The sequence below is a fragment of the Dendropsophus ebraccatus genome, chromosome 4, assembly GCF_027789765.1.
Source record: "Dendropsophus ebraccatus isolate aDenEbr1 chromosome 4, aDenEbr1.pat, whole genome shotgun sequence".
Taxonomy (NCBI): domain Eukaryota; kingdom Metazoa; phylum Chordata; class Amphibia; order Anura; family Hylidae; genus Dendropsophus; species Dendropsophus ebraccatus.
In genome coordinates this window covers 57,269,276-57,279,732 of record NC_091457.1, presented here as the reverse complement: position 1 = coordinate 57,279,732, position 10,457 = coordinate 57,269,276, and the positions used below count along the sequence as shown (strand labels likewise).

The 10,457-nt window shown below is 48.8% G+C and overlaps 1 protein-coding gene across 1 annotated transcript in view; it reads left to right on the top strand.

Moving 5' to 3' along the window:
- The window catches only part of LOC138789661 (phospholipase A2, minor isoenzyme-like), a 12,430-nt gene extending 10,943 nt beyond the window's left edge, over positions 1 to 1,487 (top strand). Inside the window, exon 4 of the mRNA XM_069968419.1 lies at positions 1,203 to 1,487. Coding sequence (XP_069824520.1) covers positions 1,203 to 1,324 — 122 coding nt within the window. The 3' untranslated portion in view covers positions 1,325 to 1,487. The remainder of the gene's footprint in view (positions 1 to 1,202) is intronic.
- The last annotated feature ends 8,970 nt before the right edge of the window (positions 1,488 to 10,457 follow it).

The following is a 10,457-nucleotide window of genomic DNA, read 5'->3' as shown; positions in this document are numbered from 1 at the left end:
TCAGCCTTACTCTCTCCATCTTCCCCCCGCAGCATCTCCAAGCCCGTTCCCCCACAGAACGCTGCTGAGCTGCTGCTGGGGGAAAGAAGGAGAGAGCTGCGGTGACTGGTGCCGGGACATTGCTGGGTGATGTCCCGGCACCCAAAGCAAAAGTTTAGCAAATTTCTCCCCCTCCGGCGTGGGGGCGGGGGGGAGAGAGAGCTGCACACAGTTCTCCTGTCCACTCACTGTGCGGTCTCTCTCTCCTCCCCGGTTCTCGGGCTGGGACCTCAAGAAAATGGCGCCGCCACCCGCCCCATGTACTGTAGCTGTGTACTGCGCATGTCTATGCACATGCGCAGTACACAGTGACGGAGCCTCCAGTGAAGTGAACCAGACGGACTCCGTCGGTTCACTTCAATGATGTGGAGGTGCCATATAGTGTCTGTGTGTGTGTCGTGAAATGACGTCACACACAGACACTATAAACATGGCAGCCCCCTGTGCAGCAATACATTTTAGAAAAAAATACTGAAACACTACATTAAAAAAAAAAAAAAAAAAAAAAATCCTACAGACTTATTTATACTTATTACTTTTCATTAAAAAATTATCAAAAATGTGACACTGTCCCTTTAAGAGCTAAGGCTAGGCTATCCCCTAATGGTCAGGGACAACTGAGGTAATCCGACATCCAATTAGATAGAACTTTCTAGAAGGTATCCCTGACAGGCTGAGGGTTTGGGTCGTGGCTGGCAATCAATTCCTGGCAGCATAATGAATAACATTAATTTCCTTAGACTTCAATGTGTTAAAAATAAAACAAGACGATAATCGATGGTGGCATCTTGTGGCCAAAAAGTAATAGTGCAATTTAAACTAAGGAGATAATAGGATTCTTCTGGAAAGTCATTTCAGTGCCGACTGGGCTAAGAGAAGAACCCATCAGTGGCATATGGTTTCTAGGACATTACAAGCATCTCATAAGAGAACAGGCACTGTTATGAAGAAAGCTATGGGTGAGGCAACATAAATAGATGGGAGGGCTATGGGTGGTCTATTAGGGAAGAGGAAATTGACATTACATATAATGGGTCTGTAAAAATTACCAGATCATGTGTTGGATGGACGGCATCTGATATAGAGGGAAACCAAAAGACTCATCTGGAGGTCACATGACATAATAATAACACTTAATAATTGTATTTCTCCTTGCTGTATAGGTGACAATAACCCCTGTGAGATGCACATATGTGAGTGTGACAGAAATGCTGCTATTTGCTTCTCTAAAGCCTCCTATAACGAAAAGTACAAGAACCTGGATCAGGACCAGTTCTGTAAATAACGGGACAAGCAGGAACAGCTACATTTATATAAAATAAAGTCATCATACCAAATATGCCCAAACTAGCAATTTAGCTTGTACCAGTGTATCTCTATGTCACATCTGACAGCCATAAACACAACATATGTGCCATGCTTTCATTTGTAATAAATGATAAATGCTGTTCCAGGCTGTTCTGCTCTGTTCATCATATAATTGGACTCATGTGAATGATGGGTTCATAGGGGACCTTTAGAAGAAACTGTGCTCATATCCAACTGTGGATGCATCAAATAATGTGGATGTATCAAATAATTATGTAAATTACACAAATACCTGGACTGGACTGAGCTACTGTGGTAGTAGTATGTAAAAATGTGATCAGAGGAAACTCCGCATTATGGAAAATAATTGCATGCACAATTTGAATTACAGAAAAAAAGAAGGTTTGGTCATCTCTCCTAGAACACCTTTCACATTAGGCAGGAGCACGTTTCTATGGGTGAAAGTGCAAACACACAAAAACACAAAAAAAGGCAACAGCTCACCGCAATGGCAAGATATAGACCCACCACAGACATGAAAATAATTAAAAGCAGCCCCCCCAACTGCTAAAAAAAAAAAATCCCACAAAAATAATGAGGCTCTTGGTTACCATTTGCAAACAGTGTAAACCACCCCACCACGATAAGGTGGCCTCATATTGGGGTAGACCCTACACTGTACTATGGCCTCTCCATGGCGTGTAATACACCTATGCTCTGGGCATGCAAGATCCATCAAGATTAGAGATGAGCGAACCGGGTTCGGGTTCGAGTCGATCCGAACCCAAACGTTCGGTATTTGATTAGCGGTGGCTGCTGAACTTGGATAAAGCTCTAAGGTTGTCTGGAAAACATGGATACAGCCAATGACTATATCCATGTTTCCCACATAGCCTTAGGGCTTTATCCAACTTCAGCAGCCACTGCTAATCATATGCCGAAAGTTCGGGTTCGGATGGACTCGAGCATGCTCCAGGTTCGCTCATCTCTAATCAAGATCCATCAATTTAAATCCATATAGAACCCAGACTGCCGGAAGCACCATAGACTGCATTGTAAGTGTATAACGATGCAGTCTATGGTGCTTCAGGCAGTTCCATCGGCCGCTTGTGTCAGAAGAGGACAGTGTACCTGACGGTGTTTTGACAACGTATCCTGCCAAATGACAGGTGCACTTCAAAGAGGATGTACCAAGCCTCTGGCATTGACATACCCTCTCGGTGAAGCCATCATCGCTAGCTATGGGTCCGGTTATTTAATTTATAGAGACAATATTTTGAAGGACAGTACTTCCTTGTATCCTGGTTTCACCAGTGACATCACATATAGAGTACCTACATTCCAGAATTCAGCCTTGCCACGTTCTAGACATAAAGGAAAATAGCACAATCTTGATCATTTATGTGCCAGCACCAGCATCTCATGGTGAATTGAGAGATGTGTCAGCTGCCATCAATGGTACCTGCACAATACCAATACCATTGACAGCAACAATGAAATGGAGATGCAACATTGCAAGGTAAATTGATACAAATAATGCTGGGTTTACACAAAACGATAATTGGCCGATCGTACGATTAACGAGGTCGGAGTAACGATTTTTTTAAGGGTCCGTTTACACACACAGATTATCCTGACAGATATCTGCCAGATTTTTGCAGCCAAAGCCAGGAATGGACTATAAACAGGGAACAGGTCATAAAGTAAAGACTAAGATTTCTCTTTTTTTCAAATCCATTTCTGGTTTTGGCTGCAAAAATCTGGCAGATATCTGTCAGATAATCTGTGTGTGTAAACGGACCCTCAGGGTCCATTCACACAGAAAGATTATCTGACAGATTATTTGCCAAAGATTTGAAGCCAAAGACAGGAATGGATTTGAAAGAAGGAGAAATCTCAGGCTTTTCTTTATGACCTGATCTCTGTTTATAGTCTCTTCCTGGCTTTGGCTTCAAATCTTTGGCAGATAATCTGTCTCCAGTATCTCAAAGTTTTCGGTAACCCTGCCTCTCCCTTTTACCAAACTCTAATGTGGGAAACATGCGTTTAAGGTGGTAAACTATAAACATCAGTTATTAGAATATCACCTAGATTTAATTAGGTAGATCAGAAGTGTTTATTCCTGATAGCCCCAGGTTCTCTGATATTCCAAAAAAAATAAGATGGAGTGTATTAATTAAATTGACTGTACCACCAGGCCCAGGCTGAAGCACTGGAGGCGGGCCGACCCACCCTTAGTGGGAGGAAACCCCGCCCCTCTATGATAAGGTTCCATTGATTCTAATGGAGTCACGTCATGGAGAGGCTGGGGTTTCTTCCCACTGAGGGTGGGTCGGCCGCCTCCAGTGCTTCAGCCTGGGCCTGGTGGTACAGTCACTTTAAGCATGCGCTCCAGAATAGCACAGGAACAGGGAGCAGGATCATTAATGCATTCAGAAGAAATAAGTTTAATTCTTCTGCTCCTTCCTTCACATAAAAATCCTATCCTCTTCCTGCTGAGCGAAGCCTTTTATTCATTTGTGTTCTACTTTCCTTTCTTAGAAGTTACTATGATTACTAGGAGGACAGGCTTAGTGCTTTTGTAGATCCAAAAATATTTTTGCACATTAAGCCCTATGAAGAGTAAGGAAATGTTACCAGTCCATTTATTCTAGGGCTCTCAAACCTGTAGCTCCTAGCAAGTGTTTCCCAACCTGCAGACGGACAAAGTGCGCGTAAATACCAATATCAAGCTTTCCGCTACTTAGCATCATTACCGTCCAAAAATTGTTAGCTCGAGGGTCTGTTCATATAGCTATTATGGCTTCCAGTGCTAGTGAATGATGGACACCAACTGTGCCTGATGGACCCCATTGACTTATAGTAGGATCCACACAAGTGCCAAAACAGTTTAAAGTAAATTGCACTTATCCCCAATTCCACAGGAAAATCTTCATGAAGAGGGATGTGCAAAAATGTTAACAGGTGAGTGCAGGCTGCACACAAATCAAGGCAAGTGCAAAACATAAAGATAACACATAATGACATACTAAACCAAATGGAGTGTGGCTCACTGGAAACCCCAACACATGTTTCGGAATACCCTGGCTTTGTCAGGGTATTTTGCAATTCACCTGCATTCTCATTGGATTTATGCCTGGCTGCTAGTTTACCATTATATTGTCTTTTTTTTTTTACTCCAAATAGTATAATGCTTTTGGTATACATAGTGTCCAGCTCTATACAATATACTTATCTGCTTCTCCAGTGAAGTTTGTTGTATTGGTGGTTTCCTTTTCTCCTCACATTGAATACATGATTTTATATATGAATTAATTCAATAAAATTAGATATTTTTTATAATGAAGTGTGAAATGTTTTTTTTTTTTTTTTTTTTTTATAGTAGGGTCCGTCAGGTCCTAGTATGATGTTCATTATGTTGATGGATATAATAATGCAGCATGTTGCACCTTTTATTTCTTTTAAAGGGGTAGTGCGGCGGTAAAGAATTATTCACAGAATAACACACATTACAAAGTTATACAACTTTGTAATGTATGTTATGTCTGTTAATGGCCCCCTTCTCCCGTGCCATAGACAGCATTCTACACCATTCTACACGTCAATTCTTTCGTCGGAATGCGGAATAGGCCAGCCCATAGAAAGGTGTCTATTGAGCCGGCGGAAAGGCTTTTGTCTCTGTGAGCGCGTACAGCCGGCGGAATTCCGCAGAATTTATCTGCAAGAATTCCTCAGTGTGAACCCACCCACTTCTGAAAGAGCTACAGATGGAACCTGTGACGTTGGAATGGACCTTACTGTAAATTATCTACCACTCAAAACAGTTTATAAAGGCAAACACTGTTCAATGTAGACATCAAAGAGCAGGGTCTCTACCCAGGAGTCCTGTCTATGAGCCTTAATGAAAAGAGGTTGCATGCCCAAGATGACAAAAGTGTAGATTGAGGCGTTCAGAATATTCCCCTAAACACATTTGAATATTCGACTTTTTTTGTGGAAGATTCATTGTTGTAGGCAGTGCAAGCATTTGTTCATGTGGCCAGACAATCAGGGCCATATTTGCCACTAGGCACCCGTGGTCCGGTGCCTAGGGCGGCGCCCGGGGGGTGTTTGGGGGGTTGTGCCGCTTTCGGTCCGGTGAGCTTCCGACACACGCTGCCTCTATCACAGGCCAGAAGCTCACAGCTGCAGCCCCGCGGTCCTTCTCTCCTACTCGGCAGCGGCGCACGTGACGTCATCGCGCCGGGCAGGAGAGAAGTTCCTGGACCGCGGGGCTGCAGCTGTGAGCTTCCGGCCTGTGATAGAGGCAGCGTGTGCCGGAAGCTCACCGGACCGAAGTTGCATGGCAAGGGGGGACCTGCCAAGTCTGGCTCACCTGCCTTTGGTCCCCCGGCTGCTCCCTCTTCCCCCAGCCTCTCCTCCTGTACCCCATCCAGCCTCTCCTCCTGCACCCCCCAGCCTCTCCTCCTGTCAGGGCCGTCTTACCCATTGGGCATGGTAGGCGGCTGCCCGGGGGCCCTTGCGTCCTAGGGGGCCCCTGCCCGCTGTCACAGCAGGCAGGGGCCCCCTAGGACGCAAGGGTCCCCGGGCAGCCGCCTCCCATGCCCAATGGGTAAGACGGCCCTGCTCGCCCCCCCTTCCCCTTCTCTTGAGACCGCAAGCACTTTCTTGCTTGCGGTTGCAAGAGGAAATCCGGCCCCGGCTGATGCTTCGCTCCCCGGGGGATTCTCAGGGAGCGCACGCATCAGGAACCTCAGTGCACGTCGCTGGGGCTTCCTGTACCGGAAGTCCCGGCCCGGGTGCACACTGAGCTTCCGGATGTGTGCGCTCCCTGAGAATCTCCCAGGGAGCGACGCATCAGCCAGGGGCAGAAGAGGAGAGGAAGCAGCGACGGTGGAGCGCTGGTAGGTGAGTTGGGTCCTTTATCTGCTGTGCAGGGAGGAGCCATCTATAAGGGGGGAATGCGGGGGAGCCATCTATAGGGGGGGATACAGGGGGGGGCCATCTATAGGGGGGGATACAGGGGGGAGCCATCTATAAGGGGGGATACAGGGGGAGCCATCTATAGGGGGGGATACAGGGGGGAGCCATCTATAGGGGGCGATACAGGGGGGAGCCATCTATAAGGGGGTAATACAGTGGGAGCTATCTATAAGGGGCCAATACAGATGTGCAGTGTGTAGAGAGATGAGGATGGTGACAGAGTGTGGAGCCTAATATGTCTGTCTGGCAGATTCTGTGGATTCGTGGCTCGGAGAAGTTCTCATAACGGCACAGGGCAAATGCAAAAGAAGATGAAAAGGGAAGAACTCCGATCAGAGAAGATGTCCCATGTGAGTCACTTGATGTATCTGCACTGTAATGTATATGGTGTACAGAACCTGTGTAGAGCTGGGTACCTCTATATGACTGGATGAGGTGATAGTGATCTGTGTACAGTGGATTAGTCAGTAGCAGCGGTGGTGTTAGTCAGTATGCTGTGGTAATATTTGTTGCTTGTTATCTGGCATATATATAGAGAAGGGCAAAACAACATGTCTCATATAGACAGAGGGGCAACAACATGACTATTATATTATATATGAACCATGTTGTTTCCATGTATTCTGTATACAGGGAAACAACATGGTTCATATATAATATAATAGTCATGTTGTTGCCCCTCTGTATATATGAGAGATGTTGTTTTGCCCTTCTCTATATATAAGCCATGTTGTTTCCCTGTATATTGTATTATACAGTATACATACAGGGAGACAACATGGTTCTCATATATAATAGTCATGTTGTTGCCCCTCTGTATATATGAGACATGTTGCACTGGTGTGACAATAAACCCTGCAGATTGCTGTTGGAAGTGCTGTCTCCATTGCGTTTTTTGGATACTTTGAAGCCAACCTGGTCTGGTTTGGTGAGGCATGCACGCACGGTTATTTTTTGTTTTTGCGTTGCTGAAAGACTGTGTTGTGAATTAAAGTTTATGTTAACAATAATTTGTATTTTTTATTGTACGTAATTGTACTGGCTAGAGGCGGGGTTGCAAAGATGGGGGGGGTTTTGATGGCGGCGGCCGCGGGGGGTGGGGCACAATTCGCACCTCTGCCCAGGGGCCCATAATGCTGTTAAGACGGCCCTGCCTCCTGTACCCCCTCCAGCCTCTCCTCCTGTACCCCCTCCAGCCTCTCCTCCTGTACCCCCTCCAGACCTCCTCCTGTACCCCCTCCAGCCTCTCCTCCTGCACCCCCCAGCCTCTCCTCCTGCACCCCACAGCCTCTCCCCCAGCCTCTCCTCCTGCACCCCCTAGCCTCTCCCCCAGCCTCTCCTCCTGCCCCCCACAGCCTCGCCTCCAGCCTCTCCTCCTGCACCCCACAGCCTCTCCTCCTGCACCCCCAGCCTCTCCCCCAGCCTCTCCTCCTGTACCCCCCAGCCTCTCCTCCTGCACCCCCCAGCCTCTCCTCCTGCACCCCCAGCCTCTCCTCCTGCACCCCACAGCCTCTCCCACAGCCTCTTCTCCTGCACCCCCAGCCTCTCCTCCTGCACCCGACAGCCTCTCCCCCAGCCTCTTCTCCTGCACCCCAGCCTCTCCTCCTGCACCCCCAGCCTCTCCTCCAGCCTCTCCTCCTGCACCCCACAGCCTCTCCCCCAGCCTCTCCTCCTGCACCCCCTAGCCTCTCCCCCTGTCTCTCCTCCTGCACCCCACAGCCTCTCCTCCTGCACCCCACAACCTCTCCCCCCAGCCTCTCCTCCTGCACCCCCTAGCCTCTCCTTCTGCACCCCACAGCCTCTCCCCCAGCCTTTCCGTCAGCACCCCCCAGCCTTTCCGTCAGCACCCCCCAGCCTCTCCGTCAGCACCCCCCAGCCTCTTCTCCTGCACCCCCTAGCCTCTCCGCCAGCACCCCCAGCTGCTCTCCCTGCCCCCTAGCCTGTCACCCCAGCTGCTCTCCCTGCCCCCCAGCCTGTCACCCCAGCTGCTCCTCCTGCCCCCCATCTTCTCCCCCTGCCCCCATCTGCTCCTCCGCCTGTCCCCCCTGCTGCTCCCCCTGCCATCCCAGCTGCTCCCCCTGCCCCCCATCTTCTCCCCCTGCAACCCCAGCTTCTCCATCTTTTCCCTGCCACCCTAGCTGCCCCCATCTGCTTCCCCTGCCTGCCACCCCAGCTGCCCCCCAGCTGCTCCTCCTGCCCCCCATCTACTCCCCCTGCCACCCCAGCTGCTGCCCCCGAGCTGATCCCTCTGCCCCACAGTTGCTCCCTCTGCCCCCCCAGCTGCTCCCCCTGCCCTTCTCACCCCAGCTGCTCCCCCTGTCCCCCAGCTTCTCCTCCTGCCCCCATCTACTACCCCTGCCCCTCTCACCCCAGCTGCTCCCCCAACTGCTCCTCCTGCCCCCATCTACTCCCCCTGCCCCCAGCTGCTCCCTCTGCCTCCCCAAATTCTCCCCCTGCCACCCCTAGCTGCTCCCCCTCCCTGTCACCCCAGCTGCTCTCCTTCCCCCTGTCACCTCAGCTTCTCCCCGTCACCCCAGCAGCTCCCCCTGCCACCCCCAGCTGCCTCCTTTTGCCAGTCACTCCCAGCTGCCTCCTTTCCCCAGTCACCGCCAGCTGCCCGCCTGCAGACTAGTTGTGGTCGGAGAAGTCTTCTTGATGGCTACGCCAGATGGAGAAGAAAGCAAAAAGTGAGCGACGGCAATCGGAGAAGACGTCACCTGTGAGTCATTAGTAACTGCTCTGTAATCACTTCTATAGTGTGCCGAGCCTGCGTACCGTTGGGGTCTAAATGGGTCAGTGTATTGTTTGCGGTAGTGTACTGACACAGCCTTGCGGTCACTTCAGTACACTAGCGCAAACTTTTAAACTAGGACCCAACTACAACAGCCGCAGGCACTACAATCCCCAGCATATGCTGAGGGCTGCAGACTGTCAGTAAATGCTAGGAGTTGTAGTGCCTGCAGCTGCTGTAGTTGGGTCGTAGGTGCATTATACACTGCATGCTTTGTAGCATATAAGAATACATAGATCTGTGGGGGCTCAGTGTAGGGAAGTGACCCCAGAACATCACTAATAGGGGATAGAACAAAAAAATCTACCCCTATCCCTGCACTGAGCCCCCACAGATCTATGTATTCTTATATGCCACAAAGCATCCAGTGTATATGACCCAACTACAACAGCTGCAGGCACTACAACTCCCAGCATGTACTGACAGTCTGCAGCCCTCAGGATATGCTGGGAGTTGTAGTACAGTGTAGACAGATGTATTGCTGGACCTTCAGGGCTGATGGTTGTCACCCACAGATTGCAGCCACCAGGAGACTCTGCATACACTGATTTATTAAAGGCTTATCATTTTAGCAACTACAACTCATAGAATTTGGCACTCACCTGCTGCAGCCGATCAGCCTGTGTAAAATGGCCTTTAAGCATATAGTGAGGCTGCTTTCACACAAGCATAATACGGACATATGTTTATGGGTGCGTTCACATGTAACGGATCCACAGCAGATTTCTGGCTGCGAATTCACAGCAAGATCCGCTGCAGATCCCTGCCCTGTACACTTATGGGCAGATAAACTTGCAGAGGAATACACATCCTGCTATGAGTATGTTTACAGCCCGGCCAGTTAACCCCCCGGCCGTCTGAGCGTATACTTCGCCTGGGCAGGGATCGAGAAATCCGCTGCTGATCCGTTACGTGTGAACGCACCCTATGTCTGTATTCCAGGTGTAAGTCCTGGCCCCACCATGGGTCTAGAGAACCAAACTGAAAGCATCATAGTGCTCTATGCTGTCACCTCAGGTCTTAAGACTAGTGATGGGACTGGTGGTTGTAAGATGGACACAAAGGCAAGTTTATTAGGCTTGTGTGAAACAGACCTTAAAGGGTAACTAGCTTTTCATACATCTTATGCTTATTCAATCAACCTGCAAAATACAGCTCTCACTGATTTCCATCTTTGCTATGCTCAATCAATTATATATGGGAGAAAAATTACAATTTACTTCCATTAAAAATTTTGCTATGTATACACTAAAAAAATGTGTATTAATTTTAATAGACTAGGGGTACTACTTTCACTGAATTTGCTATTCTTTGCTGATTGTTTGGTCCAGTTTAT